Source organism: Beauveria bassiana (assembly GCF_000280675.1).
Source record: "Beauveria bassiana ARSEF 2860 unplaced genomic scaffold BBA_S00009, whole genome shotgun sequence".
Taxonomy (NCBI): Eukaryota; Fungi; Ascomycota; class Sordariomycetes; order Hypocreales; family Cordycipitaceae; genus Beauveria; species Beauveria bassiana.
This window is the reverse complement of record NW_007930844.1, coordinates 840,401-862,826: the sequence shown is the minus strand read 5'-3', so window position 1 is coordinate 862,826 and position 22,426 is coordinate 840,401. Positions and strand designations below refer to the sequence as shown.

General features: G+C 52.9%; 7 protein-coding genes across 7 annotated transcripts; 2 read left to right on the top strand and 5 right to left on the bottom strand.

Annotated features, from left to right (window-relative positions):
• Positions 1 to 741: 741 nt before the first annotated feature.
• Positions 742 to 2,477, top strand: BBA_04271 (pheromone receptor; the record flags this gene model as incomplete). Its single annotated transcript, XM_008599368.1, has 3 exons — positions 742 to 1,366; positions 1,431 to 1,923; positions 1,979 to 2,477. 3 exons carry the CDS (start codon positions 742 to 744, stop codon positions 2,475 to 2,477), a joined length of 1,617 nt encoding a protein of 538 aa, XP_008597590.1.
• Positions 2,478 to 3,065: 588 nt separating this feature from the next.
• BBA_04270 (uncharacterized protein) lies at positions 3,066 to 6,615 on the bottom strand (the record flags this gene model as incomplete). The annotated part of the gene is made up of 2 exons (XM_008599367.1): positions 3,066 to 6,226; positions 6,285 to 6,615. 2 exons carry the CDS (start codon positions 6,613 to 6,615, stop codon positions 3,066 to 3,068), a joined length of 3,492 nt encoding a protein of 1,163 aa, XP_008597589.1.
• A 4,707-nt stretch (positions 6,616 to 11,322) lies between these two features.
• On the bottom strand, positions 11,323 to 13,023 carry BBA_04269 (uncharacterized protein; the record flags this gene model as incomplete). The annotated part of the gene is made up of 2 exons (XM_008599366.1): positions 11,323 to 12,427; positions 12,494 to 13,023. 2 exons carry the CDS (start codon positions 13,021 to 13,023, stop codon positions 11,323 to 11,325), a joined length of 1,635 nt encoding a protein of 544 aa, XP_008597588.1.
• Positions 13,024 to 14,088: 1,065 nt separating this feature from the next.
• Positions 14,089 to 15,545, bottom strand: BBA_04268 (uncharacterized protein; the record flags this gene model as incomplete). The annotated part of the gene is made up of 4 exons (XM_008599365.1): positions 14,089 to 14,707; positions 14,759 to 14,901; positions 14,963 to 15,145; positions 15,402 to 15,545. The coding sequence occupies 4 exons, from the start codon at positions 15,543 to 15,545 to the stop codon at positions 14,089 to 14,091; spliced, it is 1,089 nt and encodes a 362-aa protein (XP_008597587.1).
• A 1,627-nt stretch (positions 15,546 to 17,172) lies between these two features.
• Positions 17,173 to 18,888, bottom strand: BBA_04267 (GABA permease; the record flags this gene model as incomplete). The annotated part of the gene is made up of 2 exons (XM_008599364.1): positions 17,173 to 18,346; positions 18,431 to 18,888. 2 exons carry the CDS (start codon positions 18,886 to 18,888, stop codon positions 17,173 to 17,175), a joined length of 1,632 nt encoding a protein of 543 aa, XP_008597586.1.
• A 1,383-nt stretch (positions 18,889 to 20,271) lies between these two features.
• BBA_04266 (NTPase-like protein) lies at positions 20,272 to 20,862 on the bottom strand (the record flags this gene model as incomplete). Its single annotated transcript, XM_008599363.1, has 1 exon — positions 20,272 to 20,862. One exon carries the CDS (start codon positions 20,860 to 20,862, stop codon positions 20,272 to 20,274), a length of 591 nt encoding a protein of 196 aa, XP_008597585.1.
• A 341-nt stretch (positions 20,863 to 21,203) lies between these two features.
• On the top strand, positions 21,204 to 22,109 carry BBA_04265 (ankyrin repeat protein; the record flags this gene model as incomplete). Its single annotated transcript, XM_008599362.1, has 1 exon — positions 21,204 to 22,109. One exon carries the CDS (start codon positions 21,204 to 21,206, stop codon positions 22,107 to 22,109), a length of 906 nt encoding a protein of 301 aa, XP_008597584.1.
• Between the last annotated feature and the right edge of the window lie 317 nt (positions 22,110 to 22,426).

The following is a 22,426-nucleotide window of genomic DNA, read 5'->3' as shown; positions in this document are numbered from 1 at the left end:
ACATGGCCAACGCACGCCTCCGGGATGGCCCGTTGCAGAATCCGTCATCAGCCATCCTGGGCATGAAACCCATATCAACTCGTCTTGCCCGCCAACCTCGTCTTGTCGGCAGTTGGACGCCACATCTGGGGGGGGGGCCTCTTTTCAGCGAGTGTTGTTGTTCTTGTTGAACTAGTGAGGTGTGTGTCTCAATTGACTGCAGAACGCTCTCTATAGAGGCTAGTCAGTCATCGGGCTTGGCCGTCGGGGAGTTGTGCCTGATCTGCGACGATGAGAAAGGGCCCCCAATGTGCCACCAAGGGGGATCATCCCGCACACTCCACAACTCGTCCTCGTGTTATTGAGGTTCTTTTTTGTTCGCTATTTTCGTCTCAGAGAATGTGACTATACACTGGGGGAGGGGTCTTCAGCTCCCGCTTACCTGCGTTGATTGCTTTGCCATGTGTGAATTAAAACAAGTCCCCCGTCTCTTCCAGTCGCACGCAATGTATAAGGATGCGGTGCTGTGCGGCCATCACTTCACTCTGCGCCGGGCCCCAAACCTTTTCCAATCTGAGCAAACAGTCTGTTCCTTTTCTTCTCATTCTTGGAGCTTTCCCTTGTTTCTTGTCTCAAATGACTGGTGACGATTTGAGTCTCCTCGGTCTTGCTTGATCTGCTTCCTCCCTGCTCCCACTCCAGCTTCACGACCCCGTATCTCGCCAAAAAAACCACTCAACGCATCATCTTTCATAGACAATCATGGACAATTCCTCGCTTGTCCTGAGGGAGGGCATCTCGCCAATCGTCATGGCGGTCCCCAACATCCCGCCCTTTACCACCCCGTCCCTCACTGCCAACTTTGTTCTCCGCATCGTCCTCGCCGTCATGGCCAACCTGGTCTGCCTCGTGCCGCTCCGACTCTTGTACCGCAACGGCGAGTTTGCGGCCGTCGTCTTCATCACCGTCGTCGAGATCAAAAACATCTTCACCATCGTCACGGCGGCCCTCTGGCACACCGACGACATGGAGGCGTGGTGGCCGGGCTACGGCCTCTGTGACATTGAGCAGTTTGTGTACAATGGCTGCGCCGGCATCTACGTCACCTGCCTGCTGGCCATTATGCGCAACCTCGCCCACCAGGTGGGCGTCATGCGCGCGCACCCGATGACGGTGCGGGAGAAGAGGCGCCGCAACTTCATCCAGGCGCTCATCATCTTTCCCCTGCCCATGGTGCAGCTGGCTTTTACCTGGCCGCTGGCCGCCCAGCGCTACGCTGTCGGCACGCTGATGGGATGCGCTTGGGTGCCTTCTTCGAGCTGGCCATATCTAGTCTTCTTCATCATCGCTCAGCTCGTTGTTTCGGTGGTTGCTGGCATCTACGCTGGTAAGTCCATGCTGGAGCAAAACCTCGCTTTACAAAACAAGCCCCCAACCAACACATTTCCTAGTCATAACTTTCTTCCGATTCCGTCAAGTAGCCAAAGCTACTTCTTCGGCCCTAGCTAGCAGCCGCGCTGCATTCTTGCGAAGTCAACGAACCAAACGCCGCCTTTACCTCATGGTCACGTCCATCCTCGTTCCGTTCCTCCCGATCACAATCACTCTGTGCTTCCTCAATGTCCAGGCTCTGGGAGTTTTACGACCGTTCAACTTTAACGAGATTCATCACTCAAAGACTTCTCTACCATGGGAAACCATTATATTCATACCTAGCCGATTCAACGACTTTGGCAGTCTCAACAACGGGTACATATCCATCTTTACCGCCGTTCCCATCTTTCTCTTCTTTGGCATGACCAAAGACGCAATCAATTCATATCGCATTGTTTTGCTCTACTTTGGTCTCGGCAAGATTTGGCTCAACTTGCACAACGAGTATGATCCAGACAGAAGTGCGACGCAGACAGCTAGTTCGAGCGGCTTCCTCACCCGCGTTACGGGGTAAGTGTCATTGTCACCTGTTGGCAAGTTATGCCATATTAAAAGCCTTGCCTAGGATAACAAAGCCGTCTCAGAGCTCTTCCGAGTGCAAGGGCGGCTCTCACCTCATGTCCAAGAGCATCTCATCCAGCGAGAGCACATTGAGCCACAACCTCACTCGCATGCTCACGCCTCGTTTGGCAACCTCTCTCGGCGGTGACGCTCCAGTTCCGCCTCTTGCACCGAGCTGGACAGGCCGTTTGCCAAGGAATCCATTCCTCTTCCGAACCAAGACGGACGTTGTGTACCTCGGTTCCTCCATTCCATCACAGCCTCCGGTGCTACCTCCGCTCGCCCAGGCATCCGTGTTTTCCCTCCAAAGCCGAAACGACGATGAAATCCGTGAACAGGCAGTTTCACCCCAGCATCAAATTTCACCTCCGCGGTCGAGGAATTTCTCCTTGCCGGTAGTGGCCAGAGGCCGGCCTCACCCTTCGGAGGCCCTAGATCTTCCTGGGGCTCCCTCAAACTCTGGAGTCGCACCCGACGCTATTGATTACCACCAGCGCCCATAGCTTTTACATCTATTCTGTTTTTTTTTCTCTCTCTTTTTTTTCTAATTTCAGCGTTGATGAGTACGGTTGGTTGCTTCTGGTGCTATGCTCACATTTTTTGGCAGACTTTTCTATATGTCGTCTTCTTCTCTGCCGAGGGCTTTGATTTTCCACAATGGTATGCACATCTCAGGTACAGACAGGATGATATTAAAGTTCGGAAATGCATTCAATTATGAACAAGTAAACTATTTTATGTATACGCCGGACTGCCATAGCTCGTCTCTATTGCGCACAGAGACGGAGCAAATCAAAATAAAGGGCCATATTGATCCAAAAAAACGCCTGGGCAATAAATTTTGCATTTGGTGACCTAGCAGTGCAACTGGTATATGTGGCCATCGCGCACGAGGGGAAATTGCCCCAGGCGGCTGTGCTGTTAACTGGTATTAGGGGGTATTCGATTTTTTCATGTTGACATTGAAAAGAATTTGAAGGCATCGTGTGGTGCGGTGACGGTAGAGAACGGAGGTATCGTGCGACTTGCAAAGTCAGAAAAGAATTGTTTTTGAGAAAAAAGAAATGCCAGGGGTCAAGGAATGACTGCGTTTAGTGTTTACTAGCACTTCGCTGCATCTTGCGCATGGCCTCGCGGTGGGCATCAATCAGGTCGCCGCGGCGCATGCGGTCGTCAAAGGCACGATCAGAGGATTCCTTATCGCGGCGCTGCATCTCTCTCCTCTGAGCCTCGGCTTCCTTTTGCCCCAAAAGAACGTGGCGCTGCATCTCAATGTTGCGTTGCACCTCGGCTTCACGACCACCAAGCAGAGAGTTGGTAGACGTAAAGGGCGTTTCGCGCCCGCCGCCAGACATCATGGGATTACCGGCACGCAAATCCTGTGAGACAGACATGCGGAAATTGGCTAGCTGCATGTCTCGCGCAGCCGATGAGGGGAGCCCTGAAGTTCGCTTGGGTTGGTGAGAGTTGAAGGCGAGGTTGTCGGCACCGCCGTGGCTACTTCCGGCGCGACTCCCGGCGCGATTTAGAGAGAGTGACGACTCATTCATCGACATGCGGCTGCTGAGAATCATGGAGCGGCGTTGGCTCAGTGGTATCTCGTCGGGATCCGAGGCAAAGCCCGAAGCATACATGGGGTAGTTGTGCAGAGAGCCAGCATCACTAGGGGCTGTCATGGGAGGGAGCGGCGTGCCTTGCATGTCGCCAACGCTACTCACAAGACTTCCCTGCGATTTGCTGCGCAGAAAAATCTCGCGCTGGCCAAGGAGTGTTTGCGGACTGGAGTACGAGACTATACCAGAAGCACCAGTGGGCTTGAGAAACGGACCAGCCTCCAGTACAGGACTTGCTTCTCTGGATGGTTCTTCTTCCTGTTCAGGGGCTGCTGGTAATGTATCGACATCTTGTCGCTCCTCGGGAATGGACCGAACTGTCGGAGAAGACTTGCGCATGTTTGTAGAAGAGACAGAACGCAACCTGGGAATTGGCGTAGCGTCTTTTGGCGCAACAAAGCTAGACGTTTCACGCGAGGGTGCAGAAGCCGCGAGATTAGCCACCTGAATGGGCTCGGTGTCGGTCGGTGTTGGAGTCTGCGGTTTTCCGCTAGCAGTAGACATCGTAGATAGCCGAGATTGTGAACGTGGAAGCGCAGGCGCCGGGGCTCCATCCTCTGCAGTCCTTTGAAGTTCTTGCACATCGACTGGCTTGACACGCTCGTTGGTGGCCTTTTTTGTGCGGGCGGGCTTCTCAACTGGTAGCTCATCCACATCAGGTAGGTCGGCGTTGCTCAAGTGTTTAGCCCACTCATTTGTACGGTAGGACAATGCGACCCGGGACATTGAACTCGGAAGACGCTCTCTCGTCAGGCTAACGGGACCGGAAATCTCGGATGCAACCGACTTGACCACCTCGGATTGCGGCGGGCTGACTGCCTGATCGGGGTCTTCGGAATTTGTTGGACTGGTAGTCTTGTTTTGAGACGTCGTACTTTGCCTCTTTGCTTTCTGAGACTTCGCATTCGACTGGTCAACTGCGGTCCCTTTCGCCTGAGTCACTTCAGCATTGACCTCGGGTCTCTCCTCTGATGTGCCGGCATCCTCAACAACAGTCTCTGGATCAACCTCTTTCACGTTGTCATCATCCATGTCCAAGGAACGACGCTGGCCACCGCTGACACTCTCAACGTCCATTGTGGCGGCAAGAGACTCGTTATCTTGGTCTTGACGATGCGGTTCAACCTCTGTCAAAAGCATTTCGGTACTTCCGCCTCCATTGCGGGCAAGCTCGGGCGCGTGGTTCGAGCGCTCCGAGCGTTGTGATAGGTTTCGTAGAAGATCTGCGGATCCTTGTGATAAGCGCTTGACAACTGAGGACCTTTCAGTGCGGTGTGGAATCGCCAAGGTAGCATCTTCCTCGGCATCGGCGAACGTTGCGACAGAAGATCGCTCAGATTGAGTGAGATGGCCTTGAGGTACACTGAATGGCAAAGGTACGATTTCGGGCGAAGGCGTAACGGTTTGCGGGTTGGCCAGAACCCTGCTGCTGGCAGCGGTATTACCAGAGGCACGTTTGCTTCTGGTTGAGAGTTTTGACGTTCGCCTTTCGCCAGTGGCTGAGTGATGGGAAGCGTTCAGACCCTGGGCGTTGCTCTCACTAATCAGGCCTTTTTCATCACCCTCGTACATGTCATTCGCCACACTCTCCGGGAGGTCATCGGTTCCGACTCGCACAGTCACTCCGCCTTCATCACCCTCACCAGCCATTAGCTGGTCTATGGCGCTGTGGCCGCATTCTGACAGGTCGCTCATTTCAGTAGCATCACCAGATCGCCCCCTGACGGCATAAACATTGCTGTGAGACAGGTCCTTTTCTTGAACACGTCCGTCAGATAGTTGCGAAGCTGTAACACTCTCGGCGCCCCCGTCACCATATACGCGCTCCCATTCAGCGCGATCACGAGCGTTGGCTTCCTCAATTTGTCGACCGACAGTCTCTTCCTCCTCCTGGAGATTCCGCTGACCTTCGGCACGAAGCGCAGCCCGCTTCTCACGCTTCTCGCGGACAACTTTCCATAGTCTGACCTGGGACATGGTGGCAACGAGAAAAATGATTATGATGGCCGCAGTTTCGACTCGGATGCCTCTCGTGACTGGGTATGTATCTGCGCCCAGAGGAAAAAGATTGTCGTTAAGGGCCCAGATCCAAGCCCAGAATTCTTTGAGACCAGCTCGACTGAAGCAGTCAATACCGAGGACTGATATAGTGGCGCCAGAAAAGGCAATAGAAATAAGCAAAGCCCAGTCGCGAGTAAAGCGGCTAAAGTAAAAGGCGAAGCCCACAACCGTAAAGCAGGCAATGAAGATGGCTTTCGAGGCCGTGGAATGTAGCAGGCCGCCGGGAACGAGGCAAAGAAGCCACATGCTAATGCAGAAACCCCCGAGAGCACATCCCAGACTTTCAGTCAAATCCTTGAAGAACATGGCGGCCGTTCCAACTGCACAACCGGAGAGTATAATGGCTGCGACGTAACCTCCTTGCAAGCCATTGCCCAGTGGAACATTCATGAGATAGACAATGAGCACGGCAACACCCAGTGCTACCATGTAGGCGGTCGAGAAAAAGGCGTGGACCCAGGGATTCTTAATCCCAATGAGAGCGTACACCAGACCAGTAAGCATCATAATGGTGCCAGCGACGCCCCATCCCGGAGTTAGCTTTGGCGCGAGAGGCAATTGACCATGAGGGATTGTAGCTAGCCAATGTTAGCCAAGAAAAAAATAATATTGCAGTGCATTCGAGTTGCAGCTTACCATTGAGGAAGGTCGAATTACCCGTCGAGCTGGGCGTGGGCGTGGTGGTTCCCGTGCTAGTTTCACTGACTGTGATATTACCGGTGCTCGTTGCAGTCGCCGTGACAGAACTGTCTGCGTCGCTAGATCCCGTCTTGGAGTTGTCGTCACTTTTCCCAACTTGTTCTTTTTCTGTCTCTTTGGGTGATCTGGTTGTGGTTGATGCTGGAGCGTGTGTTGTCGGCGAGGCATCGTCGGCTCTTCGAGTAGCTTGGAAGCTCTGGGCTGTGGCAAGCTGCAATGCCAGGACAAGGCAGAGCAGAGCCCATATTCGAATGGACCTGACGAACATGGCGAGTAGAGGTAGCAATCGGACAGGTCGTCTCTCGGGGGAAGCTTTGAACAGACTTCCGAAGCTTCCAAGACTACCTATCGGACCAGCAAACCATAACTGGAAGACAAACAGAAGAGAAAAGGAATGGGTGCTGCTTCGCAGTATTAAGAGCAATGTCTCTGTCGGAGACGGAGAAAAGAAGCAAACAGTCGCGCGTACCAGTAATAAATTACGCTGGACACACCAATGTGAGACAGGCTTTTGGTTCAAGGTGAGCAGTGGGGGAGGCTGCCAGAGAGAGACACGCAGGGGATGGAATCCGGTTGCGCCACCAGGTCAATAGCAAACTATACGTAGTATGCCTTGATCAAGGCCCAGGGGAAGAGCAGAATAATCAAGAGAGATGTTTGATGTTTGGGGGAAGGAGTCTGACAAATGGATGGGGAGAGGGGAGGGCAGTCAAGTAATACACGAGCCCAAGGAAGGAAAATGACGAGGTCAAGCCACAGGACACAGGAGCACCAGACCAGAGCACGAGATTAGATGGACGAGAAAAAAAAAGGCACAAAAGAAAACGACTGGAAGAGAAATGCCAAGTTTAGTTTAAGTTGCAGGCGAGGCCGGAGAAATGCTGTGGGCGAGCGCATGAGCTGGAGTGGAGAGATGGCGATGCAACATGGTACATGATCCTTGGATGCTGGCTATGACAAGACGACTAACTCGAAGACAGCACGCACGTTTCCTAGGTCAGCCGAGAGGCCAATTTCCGATGGCGCCACCTGAAGGTGTCGACGCATTGCGGCGGACAGGAGCTTGGTTGCATGCATGGCAGAGCTGCATTACAGGTAGGCGTAGCCAGGTCCAAACGAGGACGAGGAGAGGCGAGAAAAGCGGTGCAACAAGGAGCGGTGGGAGAGCTGCTTTGTGGAAGAAGCCATATTGAAGCCTAAAAGTGCGAGAGACGAGCAGCTTCAAGAATTTCCTGCAAGACTGAATGAATGGGACGAGGCTTTGAGACACGGGCGACGACAAACGTTTAGGTTTTGCAGGGGAAAGTGGAGGTGAGGCACATGGAAAAGGCGAGGACAGACTCGAAAGGGGGGGGGGGGGGGGGGGGTCAAGGACCCAAGGAGGCTCTAATAATACTGGTAGAACTCCGTATTACTCAGTCAGTGGTAGGCAAAGTACTCCGTAGGGCATTTCCCAGCAAAATGGAACGCGCCCAATTAAGCCATGTTGGAGCCCGGGCGGGGCCGGGTTTGGCCAAACCAGGCCCTGCCAAGTAAGGTACTAATTAGTGGCTGGCTGTAGCACTAATGCAGCCCACGGCCGCTCACGGCTTCGGCGGAGAGTCGTTGAGTGGCTTGACATTAGTGGATAGGAGGGGCAGCCGCAGCGCTAGAATGCGCTGAAAGCACTCAGGTATCGTCATGTACCTGACTGGACCTGACTGGACCTGGATGACGCTAATAAGCCAACAAGAATCGTTTGGAGGCTTTCCATCTCCATCATCTCCAGACTCGAGCAAACGATAGGCTAAACACCAGAAATGAATCATGCCAAAAGCTTCCTCTCTCCTCTTTTCATAATCAAAGCACAAATGAGCAGTATCCAGTCCATGATGCATACATCTAACAATGGTTGATGATATAGTTCCCCGCCTCACCCCAAAGAATGTGAATCATCTCCTACCACGGCTGGCGGCCGTTTTACGGATGCGGTGTGGCGTCGTTTTTTTCCTTCGATGCAGTGTACGGACACGACGTAGTACTGGTACAGTGTATCCGTACTCCGTACAACAGAACGATTCCAACGCGGTGCGGGCTACGCATGCCAACCAGATTCTACATGGCACGATACAGATACACCTTGTATCACATCATGGGCCAAACATGGTCCTTGGCAATATATTTCGTCTGTGCTTGGGGCTCGGACAAGGCGCTTGTTTGCCCGATGGCACCAATCGAAAATACTGGCTCTGGAACCTGCCCAGACAGCCAGGAACAATACCCAGTCACAGACTCACAGACAGTACTTTGAACAATATCTGCAAGCCTTTCCACGTCGCTTGTCTATGCATCGAATCCCCATTACTAAACAAGCCGGCTGACAGCCGTGCATGCAAGCCCCCCGATAGCTGCCAACCTGCCAAACTGCCAGCTGCCACGCCCCATGCCATGCCAGGCTATGCCGTGCAAGCGAGCAAAACCCAGGATTTCAGGAAATTGCGATGCGCCACAAGATCGACCGCCACGGCGCCACCACATGCCACCCTGGCCAATGCCATCAACGACCACCTCACCCTCTTGGGCTGTTTTTGTCATCGTCTCGTTCCGCCATCACATTGTTCTGTCATGCTCGAGCTCCCTATCGCTGCCCGACAAATTGGCTACAACCTGCCAGCACAAACGCGTCTCACCGAGAACCTGCTCGGTAAATTTGAGCCGCAGCCTCTTCCAAATCTCAATCGACTAGCTATTAGCTCATTAGCTCTCCTTTGAATGCCGCTTTTTAGCACTACGACTATCCATCGATCGGTTTTCTACCCGAGTTAGGCAATAGCCCGCTGCTCCTTATTAACCAGCATCACACGCAAGACAGGGCGCTGTGCGATGCTACCATGGCTGGATTTCTATAATAATCGTCGGCCTGCCATCTGCTTTTGGCTCATTCATGGTCAATAATCAGCCTTCTTTTCGTGGCCGACTATGACGCGCTGTTGACGCTCTCGCCGAGGTCAAAAACACATGCCACGCCCTGGTGGCCGCATCGTGTCCTAATGGCCGCATCGCGTCCAAGCATCCATTACTGCCTACCGGTACTTTTGAAGGTAGCAGCAGCAGCAGCAGCAGCAGTGTTGAATCGCCTTGCCACTTTGTTATGATCTCCATGCACCGAACCAAGCAGTAAACGAGTGTCTTGTACGATGCATACACCACATCTAGCCCGGGCATTGTGCAGATGCTTCTCTTGCCAGTTTGACAGCACACAAGACATGCAGCGTTCTCCGATTTGCCGCTTGAGGCCACCGCTAGATATTGTTCGGGAGCGCCACCCACGCGGTCAAACGGCCAGTTCGGCGTCTCTCATTGGACCCGAAAGAAAATGCAGATACTGCCAGGTCCAGCTTCATGTGCAGTGCCAGTTCGTCACCTATTCCAGCTACTACTTGATTAGTGTGCATAAAGGCCACCTCTTGTGCATGCTGGCATCGCAGCTGACGTGTGAACATTTTGCATCTATTCTCCATGCGTGGTGCGCCTTGCATTCGATTCTCGGTGACTCATGCAGCATTCTTGATCATTGTTCCACTCGCGATGTGGCAAAGGAACAAATGTAGCACTCGCACGGCGATTACTCGAGACCATGCACTCGAAAGCTCATCGTCGGCGACGGGATCGGTGCTCCGAAAGTAGCTCTGGAATGAGCAGCACTTCTTTGCAATGCTGACTTCTGGCTCGTCTTGTTTACGTTGGAGACGCTAAATAGTGATATAGGACCAAAGCATTGCAACTACATGCAGGCAAGGCCATGCATGACAAGAAGCATGGACATGTACTCCGTATCTCTGCCACTATTATACTAAATGGCGGGCTGATCAAAAGGAAAAATTGCTTTTAGCCTCGTTTGAATGCTAATTAGCTGGCCGCTGAAGGGAGCGGCCTCTAGCAACAAATGAGGTAAACACCGCGAGGTACTGGGTTATCTCTGCCCAGCACTTTCAGCCGCGTGTAGAGGCGTTTTCAATGTCCCTTCTCCATCTGTAGTTTCGGGGCTACAAGTCAGAAAAAGAAAAGACGTTAATTATACAGCCCACTGCCAAAGAGCCTAATACTAGCTAGTGACCCGAAAGCTTACGGAGGGAGTACTGGCCAAGCCGGTCTTACCGACTACTAGACCGCCACGCCACCTACTATTGCCCTCCAGCACACGTCGCGAGTTTTGTTTTCTTCTTCTTCTTTTAGTAGCAGGGCTCATGCAAGGTGAAACCAGTGGCTCATACGCTTCCGGGCTGATTTGCTGCGCGACACGTCGATTCACCTTTGCGACGACGGGGGGGGGGGAGACAACTTTGAACTGACCCGCCAAAAGTCAAAACGCAGACCTGGGACCCGGATAGCCCTATTAGCAAGCCGCTTTGATCCCATTTCTGCTCACATGCACTCTCTAAAAATTCTCAAGAATCAATTTTTTTTGGTCTAAAAAGAACTGGCGACGGGCCGTTGCTAGTGCCCTTGCCAAAAGTTTCATTTATGTATTGAGACGGGCTAAATATGTTACGATGTCACCACGACTAGTCGACAGACACCCTTTGCGTGTCGGAATCATGCTCACCCAGGGGGTTGTAAACGATTGCAAAGTCCAAAACAAGGCTTCCCCTGCTCTGACTATCAAACGCTGCCAAATCAACAAAAGTCATTTGAATAAGAAAAAAAAAAGTGATGGGGGATATAATGATGAGGGGCATGATAGGGATAAAACGTAAAGTGGTATGGTGTGGGCTATGCAGCAGATGCGGGAAACATGCATCGCATGATGCGCTGTAAGCCCATTATGAATCAAGAGCAAAAAAAAATAAAGAAAAAAAATTGAAAAACTTTTTGACAGGTTTGCTTGCAACTTGTGCCGAAACACAGTGATGAAGAAGAAGTGAAACAAGGAAAACGTCGCTCGAATCGCATGAACACGTAGGGCTTACACACAACCTCATTCTCATCAACGTCGTCATTTCCGTGCTAGCCGCGATGGCATCTGATCGCCATTGTAGCGTGGCTGGCTTGTCATTTTGCTCCCTCGCACGGCTCGAGAAGAGGTTTTGCTTCCTGTAAGCTGAGTGCCGCCGCCGCCCGCGCCGCTCGCTATATTGTTCTGCTTCTTCTTCTTCCTCCCGCCGCCGCGCGTGAGCGAGAACAGCCATTGGATGGGCAGGAGCAGGAGCTTCAGCACGGCGTTGAACGGAAACAGCACCATGGCCACGACGGCGTCAAAGCCGCGCACCAGGATGCTGCTCCGGGCGCTGTTTTTGGCAGCAACGGCGGCGAGCGCAATGGCGTCCTGGACGCGCGCATCCATGGCGGCAAAGTGGGCGTCGACGTGAGACTGCAGCAGCGTCGACTTTTTCTCGTAGCGGCGCACGGCGCGGTTGAGCGCGTCGAGTTCCGGCTGGATGGCGTTGCGTACGTCCTTGGCCAGGACAGCCTCTTGCGCGGCCTTGGCGGTCTCCTGATCGCCGTCGGGCTCGGCTTCGTTTTCCTCAGCAAGGACGGCGTTGCGAGTCGCCGCCGCGTCCGACTCGAGCCCGTCCAGGCGCTCAAGTATGGCATTGATGCGCAGGCTGTTGGCGGCGGGCAGCGCGCCAAATGGGTCGCTGTGCACGACGCGCTGCAGGTGCAGCGTGCGCGCCTGCACCAGCTTGATCATGTGCGAGAGCACGCGTACCTCGGAGACGAGGATGAAGATGGTCAGATTGTAGTTGGAGACGAGGCCCTCAGACGGACGGCTCAGCTGCGAGCGAATCATGTGCAGGAGAAAGGCGCTGATGAGCGGCAACGAGAAGCACGACACAAGGGCCGTTACTTCGTGCAGGTAGAGCTCGCTGAGGGCAGATTGTTGCGTGGCCGATGTCGTCGTTTGCTTTCCCGGTGCCACATTGTCTGCCTTGGCGTGTGCCGTCTCTTCTTCCGAAACATGGTCCAGGTGCGAAGCTCCGTCTGCGTACTCGTCATCGTCGTCGTCATCGTCGCTGTCGTCCAAGTCGTCTTCAAAGACGGCATCCGCAGAATTCGCTTCATGTTCGATGCGCACCTGCTGTGCCGAGTGGTACCACAGCCTGTAGTCAGATTAGAGCCAGTTGACCAAGCGCGCTCTCGCCGAGCATGTCTCTGGTTAAGCTTACCATGGTTGCGTTACGGACCAGTGCAGAAAGACACCGGCCAAGCCCAGCAGCATAATGTCCGTCGTCACGGCGCCTCCGTTGGTGAAGAGTGCGCCGGCAATGGCGGGAAGCAGGGCAAATGCCAGCGACAGACCAGCGAGCGACGACAGCTCCCCGCCTTGGTCGGCGCCGCCCTGCGCGGCGGCTTTGCTATGCGGGTTCAAGATTGACCGGGCCTCGTTGACGCCGTAGTCGGAAAAGTTGGAGCTCCTCCTAGGTTGCGGTTGCGGCGGCGACTCAAGGGCGCTCGAGTCGGACGAGAAGCGGCGCGAGGCTGTCGAAAGGTGCGCCATCCCGGGGTTGCTCTCGGCAACCGTCTTGGCTCGTCTAAAGGCGTGGCCCGGCGGCGCGCTGATGCCTGAGCTCGTGGCCGTCGCTTTACTGTTGCCGTCTGCTCTGCCGTTACCGTGGGTGCTGTTGTGGTGGCCGCCGCTATTCGCATGACGCAACAAAGGGCGGGCAGATGTCGACGGAGAAGCGTCATCGGCCATGGTTGCGGAAATGCATTCGCAGCGCGTGTCAAGCCAAGACGTACAGTCAGTCTATATCGGACAGCAGGGTAACGTAGAGGTGTTGAGGCAATAGCGGATGACAAGTGCAAGGTTTGAAATTTTCGTTGTTTGTGTAGAAAAAAAGTGTGGTGGTGGTGGTGGTGGTGGTGGTGGTGGTGGTGGTGCTACTGCTTGCTGCAAGCCTCGCGAGATGGGCAAGCAGGAATGCGGGACAGATGCGGGCAGCGGGTAAGTGGTACTTTAGCTTGGTACCCAGCACTGTTCACGTCACCACACCATTCAAGGGATCGAAAGAAAGCTGGCAGTGAGCGAGCCTGTTCCCTGATTAATTTATTCTCCAGTCCCTGAATGGGCAAAGCTGAATAGAGCACCCGACCTGCCGACCAGTAGCTAACTATTAGTACATGCTCCAGATAGATGGGATGGACGGATGGACGGGTTCCACAGTGTCAATCTCAATAGACAGCCACAGTCTGGGGTACATACCTTGATACATACAAATGGTCACTCAGTGGATAAGGCAAGCCGGATGGCCTGAGCTGATCAAAAGCGAGAGAGTACCTTATGCATTCAAACTCCTGCAAATGTTCCAACATTGAAAAACAATAGTTCCCCCGCGCCAGTCTAGATATACAGGAGACACCTTCTCCTCCTCCCAGATCATATCGTCCTGCATGTGGTGGTACGCAGCCCTGCATTAGGAAGCGGGGATTTGCATTGTTATTACGCTGACCAGGCAGAGCAGCAGGTCCTAGTTGATTATCAAATTATTTGGCCATTTTCGCCCCGGAGCATATATTCCAAGCAGCTTTTCAGCCGACGCTTGTGGCCGCCTTGCCATGCAGCAGAGCGGCCATGTAACAGCTTCATCCTAATCAATTACACGACCACTTCAATAGCGCCGCATTTCTCGATAAAAACGGGCAATGATCGTCTGATCTCGGTGGCAACATTTACATATTTGTCCCGAATTATGTGACTCGACATCTTACATGCACTTGAGCCGATTACCCCATCCCAGGATAGACTATTGCACGATTATTATTATATTTGATTCCTTTGTATTGTACATTGTGGTGTAGGAACTTCATGCTTGATGGAGAATTCTCTCTTTCGTTCAATAATCATGCGATCTGATGCATCTGTCCTCAAGGATGCCCCGTCACCCTGATTTTTACTCTGCATCGCGCCGTCCTGCCTGCCCTGGGCAACACCTCTCAGATTGGCGCCTATGCTGCGGCTCGCCCTCAACAGCCTGCTCTCTTTGCTGGACTGGCTTGACTGTGTCACGCTCGAGTCGTGGTAGGCCGCGGCGTAGGGTTCAGCTTGCGTTGGTCCCTGGTACGGCCGCCAATTGACCTTGTCGTTGGGATCGTCGTTGGATCGATTGACCCGGTTCATGGCCCCGAGCCGGTAGTACGAGTCGCGCGAGGCATTCATGCTGGCCCGTGAGCGCTTCGAGGAATCCACATCCGCACTCTCGAGAACGTAGGTAGGGTCAAAATGGCGCAGGAACGGTTTCAGCGTCGTGACGCAGGATGCAATGATGGAAAAGTGCAGCACGGCTTGGGTAAAAATGCCGGGCATGATGCTCGTGAAAGTCGGATCCCAGTTCCGCGAAGGGGCCAGATATTTTAGACGCAAGCCGATCAAAACGACAAGTCTATGGCAAATGTTAGATATCCGCGCAGAAGCTAGGAGAGTGTGCACCAACATGAGTTTGACACCGAATGCACTGAGAATATATATGCGCTTTCGTAATGTCATCTGGAGAGTCCAGACCAGGTGGACGGCAAGGACCCAAATCGCCAGTTCAATAACTGCCCCAATAATTTCTATAGACATCCAACGAATAAACTGTGTTGGTGTCCAGGTCAGCATTCTCTCGCTAGATATCGTACACCAGATCATCAAATACCTGTGGTCGGGTTCCGTCCAGTGTGGACCAAGGACGACTAGCATCGCCACGAATGGCTATCGAAAATGAAGATGCTGCAGTCCAAACCCCGGAAATGGCAGCCAATATCTTGGCTGGTAGTTTTTGAGGGCCACATTGGGCCATATGACTGATGAATAGCGCCGCTGAAGCTCGGCAAAAACCCTGTGCCAACACGTATAGGAGCTCGCTCGTGTATAGCAGCTACAATCCACGGGATTAGTCTCATCATAATCCTCAAAATATGCCACGTTTTTCTACCTTTTCCAATGGAAAGCGATGACCTGACTCTATTGCGGCCAGTGGCTTTCCATATCCGAAATGCATGGCCCGATATATGCAGGCCACGTGCGCCACAGTCGTCGCCTAAAAGGAACGTGTCAATAAAGGAAAGTAAGATTTACTCTTCTCAGGCACTTACAAGAGATAGCGAAAGAAAATAGTCGTCCAGTCCCCATGTTTTTGTCCGAAACTTGGCCCATGCCCTGATGAGGAATGCCGACGCAGACCAGGCTAGAAACATGCCCATTGGAGCCTTCAACCACGAAGCCCGGTCTTGTTCCATTGCGTCTCTTTCGTGGACTTGCTACTGTACAGCGCCGTCATAAAAGTTTTGCACAAGTTTTGGATCATCTGGCGAAAGCTATTGGGTCGTTTGATGATGGTTGTGATCAGCAAGTACCCAATGTCGCGCAGAGATTGTTGAATCTAGTTATGGTGAAACTTGTAAAAAACAGACGCAAGATGAAAGCCGGAAACAGACGCAAGATGACAGCCGGAAACAGAAAGGTGTCCAAAATCAGCGGATACGAACAAGGTTAATCAGAGCATCGGACAAGCAGATACGGATCGGGGCCTAACAACATGGTGCAGTACCCAGTATCTATCATAACGGCAACTCGGGGGTTAGTCGTGCAACCATGTGGGCAATGAGCAAATAAAATTGCATTCTCCAGTGGACCGTTAATGATCGACCGGAAGAGTAGAGACAATCTATAAAATAAGAAGCTTTGCAGGGCTCATCCATGGCACCCATGACGGCGGGCTTTGACTGGTTCGTGGCCCATGTTTTTCATCTCAAGGGTTGCAAGTCTATAATATCGGGGCGATGCTGCTCGAAAACACTACATTAACCCCTTACTGCCACAATCTAGAACGCAGGTCCCTGCAGTTGTTGCCTGAGGGCATCAAAAAACAGCTGGCTACTTCCATATGCACGACACTCACACTTGTGACATGCTTATGCAGCCACAGCTCTGCGCGTCAACATGTTTCTCTTTGACGAACAACGCTCCTTGCCGTAGTTTCCAGCGGCCGTGCGTGCGTAAAGAACTGTACTGAATGCAGCCTGCCATACTTTCATGGGTCCTGACTCGCCCGCCTCGCCGCGAAGCAGCAAATAGTTGCTCCTTTGGGAGCTCAAGAAACCCTCCCCTGTTTGTGTTGGTTCGGTAACTGGTCGGCTGGTGAACGAAACAGCGCATCCCTGTGAGCGAGAACGAGGCAAAGAAAGCTTCCGCTTAGACCCAGACTATCCGTCGCCCGATCACTGGCCTTCATCATCGAAGCGTGGCGCTAACAAAACGGCGACAAGGCGGCTGCCGGCTGTTGACAGAGTTCAAGATGAGGGGCAAGAGCAAGCAAGGGTAGAGGAAGGAGTACGGCTTAGTTACGAGGTTAATTACATATTAAGCAAGCCCCATTTAATTAAGAATAAAATTGGGGAAAAGATTCTACGCCAAGAGTATATTGCATCTAAATAAATAAAAATGCTCGCTATAGGTGGAACTCGTGAAAATCTTCGGCTCAGCCCACCGGTCAGCATGACTACCGGGGAGGACCGCGGTCCGCCTTTCTTTTACCCCTACATATTCGTATCTAAATATCGAACGAAGCCTGGCCGGAAGCAGAATCGACCCCGCTGGCTATAAGACCTGGCTATCAGTAATAATACTGGTACGAGTTGCTGTTCACTGGCATTTGTCGAGGCAAAAAAGGTCAGCCGATAATACAACACGTCGCTGCCAATGCTCTATAGAAAAGCCAGAAACAAGTGGCATGTTTTTAAAAGGCCCAATTCAAATCTGTCATGTAATAATGCTGGAGTACAAATGCAATGATGTAGTGGAAACTGACAGGATGCCAACCCCCAGGTACACACCTTAAACTTGCAATGCACCGCCTTTCTTTACCTAGGCAACGTGCATTTTTCTCCCCTCGACCAAAACGACAGGACCTTCGTATACATGGCGACCCTTGACGACGTAATAAATCAAGGCCACCACAATTGTTGGGACAAAGATTCCCACGGACCAATTGAAGCCACTCGGCGTGACCGGATACTCCTGAGGCCAAAAGGCCCAGAAGAAGCTCCATGCCACGACGAAAACGGCCACAACATTGATGGGAATACCCAGCTTCCCAAGCGAGAAGCGGGCATGCGGCAGGGTCTGCGGGTGGTAGATGCGGCGCCAAAGCACGCAGCTAATGGAGAAGCAAAAGCACTGCATGATTGCGCAGGCCAGCAACGAGCCAATGGCATAGAGCGCGACCGGACTGCCAATGTAGATTAGACTGAGAAGCGCGGCAAAAGCGGCCGTCATGTAATAGGCGTTGATTGGAATCTTGCGCTCCTTGTCCACCTTGGCCAGCCATTCCGAGTAGGGCAGGCCCTTGTCGCGCGCAAAGGCAAACAGGTCGCGGCTGACAGCAGCCAGGTACGAAAAATTGGAAAAGAGCAAAAAGATGCACTGCACGACCAGGAGAGCCGTAAGCCACGCATCCGACATGGACTGCTTGAGGACCCAGATGGCGGGATACAAGGTCGGCTCGTTGAGCGCCGCCGTGACGTCGGGGATGTGGTAGCAGAGCGTGATGACGGTCATGATGTTGAGGAAAAAGTTGATGCAAAACACGCTAATCATGACCTTGGGTACCGACGACGACGCATTGCGCACCTCTTCCGACATGTGGGCGGCGGCGTCCATGCCAGTCTGCGACGTGATGGCGGGAAGCTGGCCAACGAGCACGGCGACGGTCAGGCTGGACCAGCCGCCCGAGTTTTCCCACTGCGTCCAGACATGCTCCGAGGTGGTGCTGGGCGCGTTGCACCAGACGGGTATGATAAAGGCAAAGTAGGCGAGGATGTTGATGGCAAAGATGGGGTTCTGCCAGTGCGGCAGCATCTTGGAGCCGTAGACGTTGGCGACAACCGTGAGACAGCAGACGGCGACGGCGAGGAGCGTGCCGTGCCAGTTTTCAAACGAGTAGCCGGGCTTGTGAATTTGGATAATTGCTTGTACCAGAGTGCCGATGAGAAACAGCCCAGACGCGTTGCCAGCTTGCAGCGCAAGAGTAGATGTCCAGCTGCACAGAGAGAGAGAGAGAGAGAGATGATGTTAGCATTTGCCGCCATGCGAATTCCTGGAGGGGGGAGGAAGCTCTGCTTACCCCGTTAGGTAGCTCAGAAACTTTTGATACTTTTCCGGCGCAAACTCGGACACCCAGTGGTACTGCGCGCCGGCAATGGGGGCCATGCTCGACATCTCGGCCAGGCTGAGCACCACGGGGACAAAGGCGCAAAAGATCCAAATGTTGGAGTACACGAGCGCGGGGAGCCCGCCGTCCCGCAGCGCCGGCGTGATCTGGTACAGAGTCATTTCCCAGGCGGCCGTGGCCATGCCGACAAAGGACACCATCGAGAAGACGCGGTAGTGCCGCACGAGCTCCTGCCTCCGGCCCATGCGCTTCATGGCCTGCGCATCATCGTATGTTGACTTGTAGACGTCGCATTCCTCGCAGGCGCCTTCTTCGCGCGCGTGCTCCCGCGACGCCGGCGACGTTACAGCAATATCGCCTTCGGCCTTTTCACCATGGGGGTGCTCCTGTATACTATCCTCGGAAGTCATGTTGGCGATTGCTCTGGTGTTAATCTCTGAAAGAGATGGGTCTTCGGTTCGATCCGCCTCGGTCATGCCAGCACAGACCAAGACATGTAGGATAATGTGACGATGGAGAGAGAGCAGAGATTTGGTTAGAGATTAATATAGACAGCTACGGAGACGTGATCAGACTGGAAAAAAAAAAAAAATCGGCTACATCGAGGTGCATGTGGAAATGAATTCAAGCCAGCTACAAAAAACGGTGTGCAAGTATGTAGTTCCCACAGGGGTCTGAGAAACTGACAATTGCTGCTCCCACTAATAATATAAAATGCAGCTAACATGGTGATATACAAATGGGCAGCGAGAAAAATATGAGCTGTTGTTGCCGTTGCTCTCCACTGTCTGGCAAGAAACATCTTGTCATATCAGTGAGAATACGACTGTAACCGGTGTCTACATCGATTGCGGAAAAAAAAAAGAAAAAGAAAAGAAAATAAGGAAAGCAGGTTCTTCAGCGTCCAGGATGAAGTGTTACAATCGAGGTGGATGAACGCCAAGTCGAATAAGAGTACCAGTAGATAATGAAAGCAATAACTTGGGGCCCAGGCCGATGGGTAGTGGGCAGAAGGTTTTAATGGCGAGATGGATGGAATGGGTCGCGTGGGCCGCCGGCTGCGCTCAGTTCTCAGGCAGTTTTGAGGTAAAAGTGAGTTTATTATCTTACCATCGTTATATTTGATGTGGGACTATAGGACGGCGGAAGCTGGGATCAGGCCAGGATTGCCCAGAGTGAATGGCGGAGACTGCGTTGCAAGGGAGATAGATGCTTGGCTGCTCTTTGAGCCAAGAGGGTGTAATATTGAAGAATTGCGAGCTTGATACCAGCTTGAAAGACAAGGCTACCAACTTGATGTATGAAGAGTTGTGTTGACCATTTCCATTGACGAGTCACTCACACGGAATGTAGATTGAGAATCCATCTTCGTTCTTGCTTGCTACCCGTTAACTCTTCAAGTTGACATTTGACAAGCTCTTTTTGAATAATGAAATCCGCTTTCATTGCATGCTTTGTTGCCACCATCATCACTGTTGCCATGGTTCCGATGTTCAGGTACCGCAAATAGCCGCGCGACCCTGCGACACCTTGTAAGCGGGCGTATACGCGGCAGCCATCGACCTGCCAATGCGCACGGGCTTTGAGCGATCAGCTTGCCTGCTGCACTAGAGACAAGAAAGAAAGTGTAATGTGTAGCACTGAAGAATGAAGAATAAACTCCCGATGCAAAGCCTAACAAGGCCTATCGAGTTGTCGCCTTGTTGAAAACCCTCAACGCCAGCCAGACCACGGCTGCCCTTTGATAGAATCATTGCACTGTACCTCGCATCATCCTCGCGTAGACTGATACATCAAGCCGCGAGCTGACCAGGCTCCGATCCCACGCTGCCCGACTCCTTTCCAAATGTCAGCTGCGTATTCCTGAACGGAACCAGCGCCAGCACCACTGCCTCGGCATAGTAGCTCTGGCGCGTAATGGCGTCCCCCGTCAGGATGCCCACGGTGCCCGTCTGGTGCTTGGAGTTTGTCTTGCCGTGGAGGAGATTGTCCGCATCGCCCAGCTCGAGGCCGCGGCGCAGCAGCTCCGTCGTCTCGCGCGGCAGGAAAAAGGCTGCCGTGCGTGCCCGGCCGACGGTGCCATCCTGCGCCAGGACCACGATCCACGCAAACGCCTGGACCTCGCCCTCGGCGGTCGTGTGCACGCCGCCCTCGAGCCCGACGCAGTACAGGGCCGTCGGCTCGAGCTCCCGCGCGTTGCGCGCCCGGTTGAGGGCGCCCTGGAGCGTCTCCTGGTCCGAGAGGGGCTGGTCTGCCACGCCGGAGCCGACGCTGCGGGCCTCAAAGGCAAAGTCGACGTCGGGGAACATGCGCTTGAAGCCTTCCTGAGTCGCCAGCATCTTGAGAGGATTCTTGGACGCCACTATGACGTTGCGACCTGCCATTTTGACCATGCCGGACAAGAAACTGTATTTTTCTTTGGAGAGGGGGATCAATACAAATCGGCCTCTGGTGCAGGATTCCCTCGCAACATGTAAATGTTTTTTACTTTGTTCTCCAGCTCTCGGAGCTATTTTGGCCGGCTTAAAAATAATTTCGCTATTAACCCGCTCTGCGTTGGCTTGCGGAAGGTTGCCGCAGCTCGAGTCACGCATTAAGGTACTGAGCAGGAAACTACCCACAGCCTAGCTTTAACTATTCATTACTGCACCATCCACAGATAAACACGGCAGTCCTCGAACGCCAAGGGCAGCCACCCAGAGCAATATCATCGAACGCAATCATTATGGCAAGAGACTCACCGGACTATGTAGTCCTGTACGGCTCGGATGCCGAAATTCAATCACTAATCACGCAGAGCCCGCGCCTAACGCCCCATGGTGGAATTGCACTGTTATCAGACCGATTCCTCGCCAAAGCCTACAGGCCGGACTGCCTCGCCGATACGATGAAAGCGATCGAAATTGCGCAATCTCTCGGCATAAGAACACCAAAGATAATACGGCCAATACAGTATTCAGACGTGGAGTTCCTCGTCATGGAACGAATCGAAGGGCGGACAATAGAAGACGCCTGGCCTGGCCTAAGCTGGTATGTGTCTCTACGCCTGGCCTTCCAGCTGCGCCGCTTCGTCTCGCTGATGCGATCTATTACCTCGGACACTGCCGGATCCATTGTCACAGGCAATTGCAGGTCATTCTGGTTAGATGACCGATTTGGACTACCTGCAAGGGCGACCGTCAGATATGTCATGGATTTCTTGGCCTTCTGGACGGACTTTGGATCTATCAGGCATGAATATAAAAAAAGCAGTCGCGATCACGCAGTTTTGCAAGGGTCTTCAGATCTAAGGGTGGACACGTTTGTGCTCACACACCATGATCTTGCACCGCGTAATATTGTGGTCAACACGTCAGGAGATGCATGGCTGCTTGACTGGGATCTCGCCGGGTACTACCCAATCTATTTTGAGTATGCATCCATGTCGAATTTCAAGATGCCAGAGAGCTGGGGCTATTTTGCTCGGATGCGTTGGTGGATTTTTGCATGGCTTGCGGCTGGGCGATTTCAGAAGCAAAGTAAACAGCTCTGGACAATCAGAACAAAGTTCCTGCGGTTTCCCGTAGGACGCCGTCTCAACATCAAAGCAAAAGTCACTCAGACGAGATTCGAACAAGCTGAAAGCGAGTGAAAAGGGAGGGAAACGATGGCTTTTATGTCTGGCGTCTCAACACACATCCACCAGTCGGCGGCCTACGCCGAGGGCACTGTGATCATTCTGCGGCTCGGGACCACAAGTAACGATGTGACCGGCGGCTACAAAGGGTAAATGATACATGATAAAATTACTTTCTTAAGGTATGATTGCTGAGTACAACTGCACGGCATCATAAGCCAATCGTCATGCTTGCTAACAAGCCTCTCATGGGCAATGACTTCTGTCACAAATTTTCCACTTTTGGCGAGGTGAAGAAAATCTCGCCCAAAATGAGCAAAACTTGGGTGAGA